This window comes from Pundamilia nyererei, unplaced genomic scaffold (assembly GCF_000239375.1).
Source record: "Pundamilia nyererei isolate P.nyererei 1_Seehausen unplaced genomic scaffold, PunNye1.0 scaffold00031, whole genome shotgun sequence".
Taxonomy (NCBI): Eukaryota; Metazoa; Chordata; class Actinopteri; order Cichliformes; family Cichlidae; genus Pundamilia; species Pundamilia nyererei.
Window position 1 is genome coordinate 2,401,516 of NW_005187432.1, and position 17,291 is coordinate 2,418,806.

The 17,291-nt window shown below is 39.2% G+C and overlaps 1 protein-coding gene across 1 annotated transcript; it reads left to right on the forward strand.

The window, feature by feature from the left end:
* The first annotated feature begins 257 nt into the window (after positions 1–257).
* On the forward strand, positions 258–15,292 carry vapal (VAMP (vesicle-associated membrane protein)-associated protein A, like). The gene is made up of 6 exons (XM_005729053.1): positions 258–510; positions 7,625–7,777; positions 9,527–9,630; positions 10,620–10,700; positions 13,369–13,548; positions 14,874–15,292. The coding sequence occupies exons 1-6, from the start codon at positions 453–455 to the stop codon at positions 15,033–15,035; spliced, it is 738 nt and encodes a 245-aa protein (XP_005729110.1). The 5' UTR covers positions 258–452; the 3' UTR covers positions 15,036–15,292.
* Positions 15,293–17,291: the final 1,999 nt, after the last annotated feature.

Genomic DNA, 17,291 nt, shown 5'->3' on the forward strand with positions numbered 1-17,291 from the left:
ACAAACAACACTTACATTTACGTTACATGTACGTTCACTAATACTTCTAACAGGTTTAACTAGACTACTGCAGAGTGAATTTACTGCGTTAATGTGCATGTATACACCGCAGACATGCGATTATCATACGTCCCTGATTAAAATTCTCGATTAAATCAATAAAGCACAATTTAACTTGGTTCTGGATTTTATAAGACTATTTTATAACATGTTTTTCCTTCCCTGTACGTCTATTTCAGTGTCCACACATTATAACTCGTTTACTGTCGCATCAGTTGCCAGACCACGAGTGCGCGCAACAGAGGGCTGTGCACTCGCGCGTTCAAGTATTTGTACCCACATGCTCGCTGAGCTCAGTCAGCGTTTGACTCAGTAGTGGCAGAAGGGATCCAGGATTTCCACTTGTTAGTAAACTCCACGATACCGAAATCAAGTGCATCCCTTCAGCCAACATGTCAAAGTTGGATCAGATCCTTATCCTCGACCCTCCGTCTGACCTCAAATTTAAAGGTATGTGAATGAAATATTATTTATTTACTTGTTGTCGTGTCAAATGTCCAGCGAGTAGTAGTGGTAGTGGTGGTGGTGAAGCAATGATTTCACACTCCCTCAAGCGAATTTCGTTGCTAGCAAGCTAGCTAGCATTCACCGCCATTTTAAGTTAGCCAGGGAGCCGGACGGGCCGCTGCAGCCTGGCGCTATAGTGACGTGGATAGCCGGGCAGGCGTGCACCCAGGTGGCCTGCTATTCAGTACCAGCTTACTGACAGTACCAGGCAAAGAGCTGGAAGGATGTGGCTGTCAGTGACTGCTTAAAAAAAGGAAAGTTAAAGTCTACACGTTAAGAAGCATGTTTGTGTATGTCTTCACTTTTAATATCAGCTACTATGCTGTTGCTAGTTGTGTTAGCAGGAGTAAACTGTTGTTTCTTGTGGCTTAGGCTATTCCCTGGAAAGAAATTAATTTCAGAATGAAAAATCCAGCGTTCATCTTGATGCACCTGTGGCAGGAACTTGTGAAGCCAGTTAAAGTGACTGACAGTTGGAATGACAAACTTGGTTAGCTAACGTGAACTGTAACAACATGGATAGTTTATTATTTTAATAGCAACACCGGGCTAACGTTAGTTCAGTTGACCTAAACCTATTAGCTAGATATTGTCTAATTTTAAGCGTGTGTTCGCATCCTGGGCAAAACAGGACGGCACATTCATGGGAAAGCAGGGTGCTTCGCGCATTCAGCACTGATTGCTTTTCCTGGTAGTGATAACGTCCAGTGATGTGTCAGTTAACCGTTGGCTAATGATAGCTTGGCTAGCCAGCTAATGCCAAAGTTGATGTGTAGCTGTGTAGTTGTATAACCGCGTTGTTTTGCGTCTGACAGACCTGAAGAGACCCATATCACATTTTTTAAAAGTCCTAGATAGAACATAACTTTTGGTCATTTGTGAGTCCAACTGTTGCTCTTGTGGGCAAGTGAATGAAGTGGCAGTAAACTGCGCTGATTTCAATGAAGCTAGCCCTCCCAGGCCATGGGTGACACAACAATCTCCACAGTTGGACTATTTATCCTCATCATTATTCATTTTGACCCAAAATTCCGCACAGCACTTCTCGTATTTGTCCCAGTTACCAAGCTCTGTGCCTGCTGGAAGCATTTTTGCGAACTAGACAGTTATTTCTCTTTCTGTTGAATGTACCACTGTCCTGGACGAGGTTATAAGAGGACACTGGTGTTTGGACAAGGTGTGAATTGATACTGGTTGTAGTCTGACAGGATCATTAGGAAGGACACAAGCTCACATTCCAGACCCGCTGTGTCTGTGGGTGGGGTGTAATAATTAGAATGTTTTGGTGATGAGGTGTCCAGGGTGAAACTAAAAATTATTAGTTTCACCCTGGACATTATTATTTTGCCTGTATTTGACGATGACACAGGTGAAATAAAGGCCCACCCCCCCCCATGTTAAAACTCTGAAACTCATAAAATTTGTGTACATTGATTAAAATCCAGGAATGTTTTTATCATGCAAGGTGCAACAGAAAGTGCGATGGTGAATGGAGCCTTTTCCAACAGGCTGACATTGTAATTGGACAGGGGTATGGATGTAAATCAGTAAAAACTTGCTCTGGCTGAATTTTAAAGACATCTGGAAAAGGGTAGTAACCATTTGATTAAACTCACATTTGTTATGTCATAATAACAGCATCAAACAACAGGTTAATGGTGCTATTATGATAAAATTCTTCAATCATATGGTTGGAAAGCCACCAATAGTCTTATTTGTCTCGGACAGGTTGTTTTTTGGGAGCAACGAGGTAAACCAGAATAAATAGATGAAACTTTCTCCAGCTGAACGTTAAAATTTCATGGGTATTTAGCCTGATGGTAGACACATGGTTCGTCATAATCTGATTATGGACCTCTACTTTTTACCCGATTAAGAAATTCTACTCTAATTTGACTTATTCCTGTTACTGATCAGTCACACGGTTTACATTTTCCCTCATCAGATTAAACTTTTGGCTTTTTATATTCTGGATTGGATGCAAAGCTAAATTGCATCAGTATGATGCTGTTCATACTGATCATTGTTTACTGATCCTCATTGACTCGTTTTATTCTTTAGCACAGAGGCCAAAATGTTTAATCCACTGCACATGTAAGAAAATCCCAATTTCTGGGTCATAAACCACATTCTAACAATTTGATATAAAATGTAAATTATAATGAAAATATGTTTATGTCCTAGCAGTAGAACCTGGAAGCATATTGTATGTTGTATATCAGGGTTTTGGTTGTATCAAAATAGTCCTTTTGTAGGGACTACATATGTTTATGACTCTGTCTTACTTAACAAAAGTCTGTGAACCTTCCTGTTATTTATGGCTATCTAATAAACAAAAGTGTATTTTATGCTGTGGTAAATTAAACCCTAACTTAGAACATGTATGATAATTCCAGTATAGTGGCCCATTTGCTTTCATACAAACCAGAGTTTTGTCATACTTTTAACCGGTCGTGTTTAGAGACTCAAGTCTTTATACCTGTTAAGCCCTTTGGCCACTTAACCTGTTATTGAACCAGCATCATATTAAATCTTACATTGGGGGGGGGAACCTCTAATCCCAAGTACTAAATCCCTAAAGAATGCATCACTTAAATTTGGGAGCTGTCCCCCCCACCCCACCCCCCACCCTTGTTTTTGTGTTTTGTTTTGTTTTTACATTTTTGTATGGCCCACATTTAAGTGGCTTCGGTTTTTCATGTGAAGAAGCAATCTGAGGAGAAGGACGATGACCACAGCTTCTTTACCTTCACAGAGACAGAGCTAAATCGGTCTGCATGTATTGGAAAGCTGGACTGTTTTAGAGCCTCTGCTGGGACTCCTCCAGCAAGCTAGAGGGGGCAGCCCTCCTTTCCTTGGTTGGTATTTTTAGAGCAGGACTGGCCTGGGGGGACCCTAACTCAGCATACATGCAACAAGATGAGAGAGGTGCTGCTAATGCTGCTTGAGAAAAGGTGGCATCTCAGTGTTGGGCAGTGGATGCAAGCTGCAGTATGTGGGTGGGATATCTGATGCACACAACTGTTTTCCAGTTTTAGGCTTTGGTGTAGTAGTGATCATTGTGTAAAACGCACGGAAGGTAGAAATATTTTGGGCTCAGTTAATTTCGAGCTTATAGAAGCAGTTACTCATCTGTGCTAATTTTCTGTTTAGGTCTATAAAATAAAAATAAAAAAGTCATGGGTTTTTACCTAGTCTTTCCAGCATCATAGTGCAAAAGCTAGTATAGCATAGTGCTGAAGCTATAATAGACATTGTTTCTGGTTCTCATACTACTACAGGTAGGGTCTGTTTTGAACAACCTGGTATTGTTCTGTCAGGAAGCAAGTCATTCTTTATAACTCATCTGTGTAGCAAGAACAAAGATCCTCGAAGTACACGCCATTAACAATGAGGTTTTTCAAGTTTGTATGAAGGCATTTTGTGACTCACCTGTGATTTTTGAAAAGCAAAAAAAAGCCCCAGTAGGCACACAAGTGTACATTCTGGTATTAGCTGGGTGGAGCCATTCTGCTCTGGTCACGCATTCCTTCTTATCTTTCAGAGCATGAATCAAGGCTAAATGCTGACTTTGAACTCCAGAAATAAAGCCAACCTTTAGAACTTGTGGAAGTAGAAAGAATATTTCTGTTTCTTGGTTTGTTCTGATATTTTTAGAAGTGTTAAAAAAAAAATGCAGATATGGGGGAACTTGTTTGGATACCTATGTAAAATTTTTGTACTAGTAATTTAAATGATGAAAAGGGTGTATTTCAAATTTTGAAGCCTGGCAGCTATTGGGTAACAGGTTTTATTTATTGGTAATATATGACTCATTTAATATGTTAGGTTAGGTTGTTACCTAGGAAACCGTAACCTGGACCCGAGACCACCGTCAGCTTCAAAGTAATACACAAGCAGTTTGGGCCTTGTCTGGATGCAAGTTTGCGACTTGTAAAGCACAAATTGTTAGCCAATGACCGTGCGGCATTAGATCCACCCTCCATCATTATGGCCAGGCTCAAAACGCCAAAATCATCTGCTGAAAATCCTGAACTTGAAGCTCCATAAACAGTGGGTGACATCACTGTAGTAAAGCGCATCTTTTATACTTTTTGCATGCATGAAGATTAGGGCTGAACGATTATGGAAAATAATCTAATTGCGATTTTTATTTTTTATTTTTTTTCTGCCCCAATATTGCGATTGCGATGCGATATGCGATTATTTTTTAAGGTCCTTGTCTTCTGTATTATTAAACAAAGACAAGCAATACATCATATAGTATGGCCAATACTATATTACATTAATTTTAAACTGTTCTTTCCTGGAAGACAGACCTCTGTTATGATGACATGAGGTGATGCATGAATTGATGACTGACATTTTTATTTAACTTCTTCAATCACAACAGTATATTTGAACATACACAATAGTTTATTTTTAGCTTACAAACATCTGAGCATAAAGTGCTGACAAGGAACCCTGGTGTAAACATTAAAATGAAAGTCAGTACAATGTGCAGATTGCAGAAATATACATAAAAAAAATCAGTGGCTTTACCACACTCAGTTTTTCGACATCTGTGAACTACTAGACAGTCATTCAATTAAAAAATAATATTAAATAAATAAAAAATACACACATCTTACTGATCTCTGCAGTGAGTAACATTACACATAAAGTGCAAACATAATAGCAATTGTATAAACACACACACAAACCTCTGATTAGCGTCACCGCTGTCTCGGTGGAGTTTAATAAACTCGGCCGTCTGCTTCTTGCTATCTAAAATATAACCAGACACTGGTGTAAATTCTCGACTGTCTCATACTTCTGTTTAATAAGTTTTCTGTTTGACGTTTAGTCAGCTGTGTGAAAACCAAGGAGGAACCCACCCGGGGGATTAATAAAGTTTTATTTTATCTAATCTAATAACTTTAATCTCAGCCAAACCGATTTACTCACGAACAAACAAAACACTGAAAAAAGCCCAACAATAACATTTTTAGGTTGTCTAAGTGACTTATATATTACGTTTAACCCGAGCAGCGAAACTCCGCGGTGATCTGAAAATGATGTGCCGGGAGTTGTGCCGTTCTCGGCCGCATCAGTAACCCTCGAGCTCCCGGCTAGCTGTCGAGCTGGTGGGTAGCAGACGCCTCTGAAAACGTCGAAGCACTTTTGCAAATATGGGATATCTTGATAAACCGAGCAGATATTTGATGTTTACACAACTACTTTCTCGCCTGAAAATATGTTAAAAGTTTTTGTGACCCAGAAAGATTAGTATGAGTAATTTTAAAACTTAGTAGCGGCCGCCATTGCTGGAAACTGGAGTTTGGCTGGGCTGCGCTATGAATTCTGGGATATGGTAGTAATTTGGACAGCCTTCGGCGCGTCGCTGTGACGTAATCGGTCTACAAATGCGGCTTCAGGAGGATGCAGCCCATGAATTTGGACATGTCCAGAGTATAATCGCAGCCTTTGCGGTTAGAAAATTGCACTTGATCATGTCGCGATATTATCGCAAATGCGATATATCGTTCAGCCCTAATGAAGATGTACACCTGTTAACAGAGCCCATAAAAATATTAAGTTGTAGCTGTGTCTAAATTCACAAATTTGGATATTTTGACATATGTTACATCAGAATAATCATATGAGCTTGCAAATTATCTGGCAGGTAAACTCTATAAACATGATTTATAACATCCATGCTGTGCTCCCAGCTAACCAAACATCATGAGACATTGTCCAAACTCCCAGCTTAATTGCGCTGATCGAGTTTGGGGTACCTCTGACTTGGCAAGAAGTGTGTTGTTGTTTTGTTTTGTTTGTTTGTTTGTTTGTTTGTTTTTGTTGTTGTTTTTTTTGTTTTTTCCAACATGATATGTTCAATCCGTGCTCGATAGTGCTGACCGTGGTTAAGGACCTAATTTAAAGCCAGTGGTGTCACAAGATGGTGGGCTGTTGTGCAACTTTTGATCTCCTGATACGTAACCAGTCAGCATCATCATGGGATGTCTATATGAAATTAGCTGTTTTGGAGACATGAAGGGTAATTGATTCAGGTGATCACTTGAGCGACATACAGGAAAAAGAGGTCATCTTTGATATCCCAAGCGAAACTGTGCTTTCATAGGTCGTTCCACCCCACCATCTGTATTGGATAGGCTATACAGTTATTAAAAAGAACAAAAAATAAGTAAAGATTCTTATTTTAACATCCCCAAATAGTGAAAATTGGTGTCTTTTTCTCAAAGTTTCTTTGCCGTAACCTTGTATGTAACCTGACGTGCACCTCCTGAGAAATGTAACTACACGTTGGGTCGACACAGCCCGCAACGTTAGTTGGACATAGGACATAGATTTCTCGCGGAAGTCTAAATTAAGCTCATGTCTTCATAAAGCCTATGTTGTAACGAGGGATGTACAGATGACTCATCCTTGTTGACTGCCATCAGTTTATCGATTAGGTGTGAAAAGGAGCAGGAAGCCTAAAAACCTGTTTATTCAAGTAATAAAAATGATATGAAGATGTGCAATTCTCTAGCAAAAAGAGGGATTTAAAAAAACAAACAAAAAAACTTGCATCAAAATCTGTACAGAATTTCACAGCTGATGGATTTCTAGTTGTTGTACTTGTGGCAAAAACTACCCTACAGTGTAGCCTCAAGCCAAGAAACCTGCTATTCAATAAGGCTTCTTAATCATGTTGTTGTAATTGAGTTACATGTCAGTATTTTTCAGCTAATCCTTTTTAAATGTCTTTTTGAAGCTTGGCGCCAAAACGCAGCATGCCTCTCTGTCTTCCAGGGAGGAGGTGTAACCTGAAATATTGAATTTCTGAACTGCTGTGTAAACATGTAGCCATCTTCTTCAGTATTGTGGCTTTTTTTTTTTTAATCTAGCAGACTTACTGGGGGGAATAAAAGCTTAATTCTAGGAGTTTCAGTCATCTGTGAAGTTTTCAGAATTTTGAATTTGAACCATACACCAGTGTTGGAGACTGTGCTCTGAAATACAAAGCTAACGCTGCTTTATTTTTATTTTTTATTTTTGTGTTGTTTTCCAGGCCCTTTTACAGATGTAGTCACCACCAACCTCAAACTGAGGAACCCTTCTGACAGAAGAGTGTGTTTCAAAGTGAAAACGACAGCGCCACGTAGGTACTGCGTACGGCCAAACAGCGGCGTTATCGATCCTGGATCAAGCGTCAACATCTCTGGTAAGTTGTTGTTTTTTTTTTCTTTTCTTTTTTTTCTTTTTTTATTTGTTAACTGTCTTTTTGCCGCCCATTTGAACATGTAGTTTCAGACTGAGTGTGAGCGAATAAAGGAAATGTTCAGTCATAAGTCAACAAGTTGGAGATTTCAGTTAGGGGGGAAAAAAGTCCAAGTGACCTATGCTGTTTTTACAATGATTTCTGTATGATGTTTTTCTCATGACCCTTAAGGCCACAAGCAATGAAGTTGTTCTGTGTACAACAAGAGTTCCTTTAGCTTTAATTTCTTCAGGCTTTATCGTCTTCTCTGTCTACCTTTTGGAGTAGATAAAGTTGTGCCAGAGACCTTATCTCAGCAGTTTTCCTTTAAGCAAGTTGACATATCTAAGATGCTATACATTACTATATCTTTTGAATGCTGGTTTATCTTATGTTTGCTGATGACATTAAGGTAGCTTGGGTACCATCAGTTTGTTGTGTTTAGGCTCCACAATTGTCCATTCAGGGTGGCCACTGGGGCCTAACAGAAATATTGGAGTTGAGATAAAGCAAAACTTCTTATAATGAGGAATATTAACAGAACACATCTGAAAGCAACCCATATCAGCATCTTAATTGAAGTAATACATTACTCTGATTAGTGGTTATAATTTCATCTTTTTTGGTATGTAAATTTGGCTGCAGGCAAAATGGGGTTTATTGGGCCAGATTAGTTTCAATTTGGCTGGTTATTAAGATTCATTAGTCATTTTAAAGACAGTTGCCTGCATTGTCTACAAGCACTGTTTCAACTCACTGCAGTGAAAGGGGAAAATGGGTTGCTTGTTTTTAAAACGGTGACCCTTTTCCTCCAGCAGGTTTAGCAACTTAAAGTTATTTGAGCTCCAGCGTGCTCAGCATTACTACATGTGAATGTCTGTAGAAACGTCTCAAAGCACTTTTGCACCATAGTCCTGGTAATGTTTATTGTGCTTTTAAATTCCATAATGGTTAAATGCACTGCTTCTGTTTGTTCTTTGCAAACATTGCCAGTTTAGTGTATGACAAATGGCATTATTTCAATGTTTGTGTGCAGAAATATCCACACATTAAAGTTTCAGAGGGCTTTATTTCTTTGATGCTTTTAGTGAACAATGACATTGCGAGCTTGTATTGAATTAAGTTGGAAAATGAATGACATCCTCTTGAAACTCAATAGATCCTTTAATGAACCTATTTAAGAAGGGAGGGAGGATGCCAAAATGGATCTCTTGTGAATGTCTGACTCGCTGAAGTGTGTATTAATTTAATTCAGGCAATCAGGTTTTTAGGAGCTACGAAAGTTAGATTCTTATTGGTCCTTCAGTGTCATTGGGGAGGTACCCGTTTGGTCTCACACAATCACATTAAAGTACAATAAGGACTCCTTCAGAAGATGGTGTGCCCCCCTGGTCTTAACAGCATGAAGTACAAAGGAACACTGAGAAGGTCTAAAGATGCTTTGGAACAATCATCCTCCAAAGTACCTTGAAAAACTGTAAATTTACCTTTTTGTTTAAAAAAGAAAAAAAAAAGGAATCTATTTTTAATAAAAGTTGAGTAAAGAGGAAAAAATCACTGATAAATTAAAAAAACATGCTGTAAAAACAATGCCTCGGACGTTTTCACAGGTCATTTCTGGTGTTTAGTATGCTGACTGTTTATGCGATCTGTTTTCTGTGTATAGATGTGCTTTTATTCAAATAGTTCTCATTGCTCATTTCTGTTTTACAGTCATGCTACAGCCCTTTGACTATGACCCCAATGAGAAAAGTAAACACAAATTCATGGTGCAGACTATTTTCGCCCCGCCAAACGTCACCGACATGGAATCATTGGTAAGTGACTGGGATTTACTTTTGAACCCATTATTTTGCTTCTAATGTTGCAGCGAATAACACAGAGGTGTACCTTTGGTTACGTAGCTCCGAAGTCATTTAAATGTGTCAAAGTGGAAGCATGACTGTAGTATTTGCACAAACAAAACGGTAAACCTTACTACCGGTAGTTAAAATCTGTTGAACTGAATAGTTTTTAATACTTATTGAATTCTTTCACATAAAACAGTTGATCAGCTTAAAAAAAATCCCCATTTAAATGTTTTGTCTTTCTTCCACATTTCCTTTTATATGTAAAAACAAACATTACTGTTCGGTCTTTATTGGTAAAAAGAGCCCTATGCATTCCAGTATCACATGCACATGACTTGTGCTTTAAAATATTAACTTGATTGACTCAATGAAAACATTTCATGTATGATATTTGATAGTAGAAAGTCTTTTACTGTTAAACTTTAAGTTGAAGGGTTATCGTCATCTGCCGAGTTAATTTCCTTACTCTGAAGCATTTTCCAGTTATCCACCAGGGGACAGCAGAGACTCGGTCAGCCAGTAAAACCTGTACATACCTTGTCATTGTATTCATGAACGGACTTGTTTTGAATGAGGTTTAAAATTCAGGAAGTATAGTATAGACAAACCGAGGTCTGACTGGTGCTGATGTATAAAATGGAGTCTCATGTTGTGACTTAATCTTTTGTGTCTTTTCTATTTTATCGTCTGTACTATACTTTTCTACTTTATTTCTTCATAAATTCAGAGTCTGGGTGGTGCCATTTTAAAATATGTTGAAAATAGTTCAAATAAACAGAAATAAAAGGAAATGAAGCTGCGCCTGTTTTATATAGATTTTAAGGCTAAATTGCTTGTACATACAATGTGAAGTAGTTGGCACAGTTTTAATGTGTGCATGTGTGAACAGAATCTAATCTGCTAGAAGTTCAAGTTGATGAATAACATGCTTTCATTTGCTTTTAAATCCTCACTAGTGGAAAGATGCAAAGCCAGATGATCTCATGGACTCCAAGCTGAGATGCGTCTTTGAGCTGCCATCTGAAAATGATAAAGTGGTAAGGTGCCATGATCAGAGTCCCTCCTTGAACTGGATATGCGCTACTAAAAACTCTAGAAAAATAAAAATTGTCTGGCATAGTGTTAGCATGACATTCCTGTGTCGAGAGCAGAGTGTAAGATCTCTGCAGCATCTTGCAGCTAAAACAATGTTCAGCAACTAGGTGCAGTTAGAATAGCAGTGTGATGATTTACAGGCTGAGACACTGCCCATGGAGCAGTGGTTCTATATTCTTCTGAAACTATGTCAGGTTGGTAAAGAGGATGAAGCTTAAATGGGTCAGATTAGGGCTGTGCGATATGACCAAAATCTCATATCCCGATATAAGACATCTATCGTCCCGATAACGATATAAATCACAAAAATTTAAAATTTTCTGTGAATCTCGGGCAGCTCGACTTGCTTGAAGTGTTTCCACGCAAGTCAGTGTCGTCGTTTTTTTTTTTGTTTTTTTTTTTTGTGTGCAGTTTAAAAACAAAAAGTCCAGATCAAAGACCTGGCCTTAATTTGATCAGTCTCATGTACTGCAGCGGTTGTTTTTATCTAGACCTGGTCTGATGTGGTTTGGATCGAGGAAAATGGGCTATAAAGACTATAAATCCTAAATTGTGCTATAAATAATCAGTTTTTCCACTTGTTTTAATCAAATTCAGGTTTCATAAGTGTAAATGTTACGCATTAAACTTAGATTTGGTCTCATTGTTGTCTGGATGGAGATGAAATTTTCGTGTGTGCGTGTATTTTTTTTATTTAAAAAGCACAGACAGTAATGCTTCATGATGGGATACCTGTTACAAGACCCCTGCTCAAAAGTGAGATCTCTCCCTGTACTATTCAGCAAAAAACAAAAAGCTTAACTTTTTGTCTCGGAGAAGTTATTTGTAAAAGTAGCCATAGCTGAAATCTCTGTGCACGCAGTTATGTTTATATCGTGATATTTACTCGGATGATATTCGCAGTTTTAAATGCCCTGAATGTCTTATTTTTCTCTCGTCGTGTACTCTCAGGCACTACTACATGATACTGAACAAGCATCTGGCATCTGTAGGACTTGTACTCTCTGTTCCACAAGTTCTTTTTGTAGCTGAAGGGAGTTCTTTATGAATGAATTGAGGACCGATCAGGCCACGTGCCTCCTGGATTGTACTGTGTGAGTGTTTAAAATATGGAACCTGTTCACAGAGTACCGAAGGTCATCTTCTGCTTACAGGAACATGTTAGCGTGGGTCATCATGCCAGCCTTGTGTCAATGAAAATATCCCTAAACTATTTATTGAATACTTGGGAAATCTGTGCTGCTTAACTCCACATAAAAGTAATCAGAACCTGAAGTCTCTCCTAAAATACATTAATTAATACATTAATTGTGTTGTGCTCTATTGCCGGTTTTCCAAACTTTGAAAAATTCATTTTGTTGCCCCGATCAGTGAAACCACCGACTGTTATGTAAATGTACCTTCTGGTAGCTCCAGGTGTTGGCAGTGACAGCAGTTGTGTGCACCATGTATCAGGGTGTAGCAGGTCGCACAAAGAGAAAGACACAGCAACGTGTTTTACTGTCACACCTCTCTACTTAAATAAAGACCAAAGGGACATGTGTAAGCAATACTGACGTTCCTGAGCATAGGAGAAATGTCATATGTAAATGTTTAATTACTAGATGTATATTTTTTTTTTTAGCATGCAGCAAATTCTTGTGGCCCACAGGAATCGTGGCTCGTCAGTGCGTTTTGCATTTCAACAGCTTACTTTGTCTTCGCTGCTGATGTGAAACACTGTGAATAACAAAGGCAGCTCTAACTTTTTTTGTAAGGTGAGAAAAAGTGAAAGCTTTAATGAAAAAGATGTTAGTGTAGCTTAGTGCCTCCACTGTATGTCCTAAAAATTTAAAGAGAAGTTCAGACTTTTTTTTTTGTTGTTACAGAGTTACCTAGGTTAGTTAGGTTTTGTGTGTGTGTGGCCCCCCCAATATATAAGTAACTCCTCTGCAGGCTCACATTAGGTCATTTTTAAGACTGAAAAAAATAAATTCAGTTTGTGTACGATCAGTCATCCTTGTTTTCATTGCTTATCTGAGCCTTAGTAGGCCTCGTTATAAATGCCTGACTTGTGGGAGCGATATGATGTCCAGAGGGTTTTATTTGTTACCCTCCAGGAAGATAGCCAGGACTGTGATTTTAATTTTAATGTAGTTTTATTTACTCAAGCTTGAAATATGTTTTTGTTTAACAAATGGCCCAGAATGATCAGAATAAGCTTCTGTTAAGTACTCAATGCCTTAACTATGTGCTGGCCAATCATCCTCAAGAGCGTAGTCACTCCCTAAAGGTCTGCTTTTGAGCCAGGAAAAACCCAGATCCTGCCCTCGTACTGATTGTCAACGTTCATCTGCTACTATGCAGCACTCTTTCTTCTTCCTCCACCCCTCATGTTGTCATGCTGTCTGTGCCACTACACAAAGCCACATCCACCATGACTTTTGGAAAGACATGTTTTTTTTGTTTTTTTTTTTTTCTTTTTGCTTGTCTCTTTCATCTGGCACCATGAGCCTCGGGGCCCTCGAACAAGGCCGCCTTTCTTTTGGCTCATGCGTCCGTCTAGAGGCTAACCTCCATACTTAGCCCAGGGCATACTGGGCCTTACCTCATCCTCTCTTTGTTGGGCAGAATGACGTGGAGGCGACCCGAGCCGCCCCCGTGATGAACTCCGTGAAGGCGGAGTCGTCGGCAGCCGCGGTGCCTATCGCTGCCGGAGCGGACGACGCAGAGATGAAGAAAGTGGTGGAGAAGTGCAAGAGACTGCAAGCTGAGATGAACAAGCTGAGTGAGGAGAACCGGCAATTAAAGGTTGGATATGATTGGTAACTAATTGTAGTCAAACACTTGGATTTTTAATGCTAATGCATTCCACACAGAATAAAACTGAAACAAAGTGTGAATAGGGATTTACTGTCAAATATAATTGTACGAGCCTGTGAGTACACACCAACATCATACTACTCTGGTGGTTTTGAGTGCGTTTGTTTCAAACTCCGTAGAGGCTTGTGACAGCAACATGTTTGAATGCAACACAGCATGTTGTGTGGGTGTGTTTTGCTGGGTACTTCTCACCTCTGGCTCTTCCAGAGCGTTGAACTGAGGATGAGAGAGGTTTGTTAGAGCAGTCAGAGTGGAAACCTGAATTTTGTGTAGTTGTATGAATGCAGATTTTTATTCTAATGCACGCTTCACAACAACCAGGCAGTGAGAAGGGACAGCTACACTGAGGGCCTAGCAGTCAGTCTCAGCATTAGCAAGGGAAAGACGCGTCCCTCTGCTGGAAAACAGCAGGACGAACACACCTCTTCTGTTTGAAGAATGCAAGATGATATGCAAAAATCAGTTGAAATAAAACATTAAAATGTATGGATTTGCATGTTATTGCTCTGTTTGTGGTATAAGCTAGATAAGTGACACAACAGGAATTTTCTGAGGCAAACTGGAAAAGGGAGGGACCGTTTTCAGGGTATTGGACACTCATTTGAACTATTAGATGACTTGTTGGCATGTATGTTGGAGTATGACAGGATGTGCATCTAGTTTGATGCTCTCGTACTTAGAAGTGGGAAAATTACACATTGTCTTCTCCACAGTGAGGTCACAAAGTAAAGAGAAATTTCTCAGTTTTCTGCCAGTTTCAGTTGTCATTAGTGACCTCTCTGCAAATATATAAGAACAGATTTTCAGCATCTGCTCTCTCACTGTGTGAGATGAGGGGAATGGCCTTGGAAAGTGTGTCTTAGAGTACATATGTTAAAAGGCTGAACAAGCTCAAAATGCGCATCCAAGTTGCAAATTTAACTTTTTTGACTTTGGAGATGGTTTTACAGCAGCTCAGCAGGACGCTGGACACCTTTTTTCTCTCTGTTTACATATACAGCATTGTTCCTTCCTTAGTATCACTATGAAATCCTCCAACTCGACTGCTATGTTGGAATATTGTGGTTGCTTATTTCGTAGTCCGTCTCTCAACAATGGGGAGTGAACCATGAGTTTAAGTGCAGTAGTCACTGGGACAGAAAACTGCAAGTCTGGGCTCGAAGTTTGAGAATTTCTGTAAACGTGCTTGTGTTTTACTAATCTTATTACCTTATTCACTCCTCTTCTTTATTTGTTTTCTGTTCTTTACACAGGACGAAGGTTTGAGAATGAGAAAGATGCCCCGCTCAGACCACATGACACCAAACTCGACCAGCCTGCTCGGTCGGGAAGCCAGCGCCGCCTCCCTACCATCCCTCCTCGTTGTCATAGCAGCCATCTTCATCGGATTTTTCATAGGGAAGTTCATCTTGTAGACTGGGAGAAGCATGCCAGCCGTATCCCACGCCTCGGCTCTGGAATAAAAAAAGAAAAAAAAAAAAGAAAAAAGAAAAGGAAAAAGGCCTGGAAAAACCGAGAAGTCTTTCTGTTGACTTTTGCCATATCATTGGTAGTGTGGCCTACAGTGAACACATCTGTACAGTATCATTTGAAGGCGCCGCCTTTTTACAATCTCACACAGTTAGTATGCACAGAGTTGAGTGAGGAAAGGCGACAAAAAGCGATTGCCCCCCCCCCTTCTTCTTTGTTTTTTTTTTTTTCTTTTTCTTTCTTCTTTGCCTGTATAATCCAGATATCCAGTGTGGTGGGACAATGAAAGTTGTATACTATCAGTCAACATGGAAGATGCACCTAGAGTTAACCATGGGCAAGAAGCGCTCAAAAGAATAATATCTCTCTCTTCCCCCCTCTCCCTCTACTTCTGTTTTTAATAGGAATTGAATGGAATGTTAGGTGTCTTGTAAATGTCGTTTTAAATCCTTTTAAACAAAAAAGGAAAGAACTTCCATCATAAAGACGTTGCTACCTGTTGCTGGATTGCCTCTGAAGTAAAATCTGTTCGGTTTGTAATTTCTTCTACTTGTGTTGGAATGTTCAGGCCCAGCTGGGGATATAGGTGCCTCCTTCTTGTACATTTGTCTTGATCTCACAATACAAATACAGACTTATTATTATTATTAATTATTATTGTTATTATTATTATTATTATTATTATTATTATTGCTACTACTATACAAATCGTATATCCTTCTGAGGCAGTTATTGACTGAAATAACGTTTCCATTCTTAAAGTCCTGTCAAAGGTATTCAACATTGAAAAATAAAAATGAAAAATGTGGTTTTCATAGCTGTCTTTTCCTGCTTGTTGTTGCTGCCAATGTTTTACTTTGTGTTTGTACAATGCAGTACAGTATATGAATTACCCTGCGTTTCTAAATTTGCTTTATATTTCTGCTTCATAGGTATTGCAGTGGATATAGATGTATATATTTTGATGTAACCTAGATTGGTCAGATGAATCAAGATGGAAGTTTTGGGCTGTACTTGAGTTAGCGAGGAAGGGATTGTTGTACATTTCTTGTGGTTTGAGCTCCCACAAACTAGGCGCTGTCACTGTCGGTTACGCCAAGGTAATTTTATGCATTTCTGGTACATTATAGTATTCCAGATGAGGGGGGAACATCTGTGGTAAGCTTGTTCCTAAATTTTTTATTTTTATTTTTTTGTTAGCCTGATTGGTAAAATGAGAAAGCGTTCTTTACAAGATGCTGATTATTTTACTTTTTTCTTTTTGCACTGAGTTGAAACCTACAATTATTCTGTTAAAGCACAAAGTGACGTGATTCACTGCAGCATTGGTAAAAGACCACTTTTTTTTTTCTCTCTCTCTCTCCCCCCCTCTCTCTGTTTGGCACTAGAGAGTTGGAGAATTGCATGTTAGACTTTGGCTGTGTGACTATAGTGTTAAGAGACGAGCTGAAAGTTGCATAATTGTATGCTTGAAGTACAGAGTGGCCCCTTTGAGTGAGACGTTGCTAGTACTGTTTTTGTCTTCATTCTTTATGGTATATATCTCAGAGATTCTCAGACATATTGAATGATTGTATTGCATAGTTGCTGCTCATTTGTCAGCTGCACATCCATGATGTGAATCTCGTTCCACCACATCCCAAAGGTCACTGTTGTTATTGTTACTGTGGTTAAGGTTGCCTTCATTATCAGCTTGAAGCAGTCTGGTCATTCTCCTCTGACACCAACAAGCCATTTTTACCCAGAGAACTGCCGCTCGCTGTACGTTTTTTGTCTTTTCAGACCATTATCTGTAAACTCTAGAAATGGCTGTGTGGGAAAACCCAGCGACTATGTTCAAAGTTGTAAATCAACTTTCTTCTCCAATCTGGTGCTCTGTTTGAAGTCCAGCAGGTGTTCTTACCCATGCGTTGCTGCTATATGATTGGCTGTAGTAATGACCAATTATACCACCAATTATTTTAAGCTGTGGGTAGCTTCTCCCATCAGCAGCACAATCAACCATATTTATGATTTATCCTGTCAGGTTTGAGCATAGTTAATTTGTTGCTATAACAATACGAACATGTACTGGCTTAAAATGAGCGGTGAGTTGGAACACTCGATATTTGGCTCACAGATGGAAGATGTGGCTAATGTAAGTAATATGTCACGGTGTAATATCACTCGAAATGCGTGTATATGTTTCTATTCAATAGAGC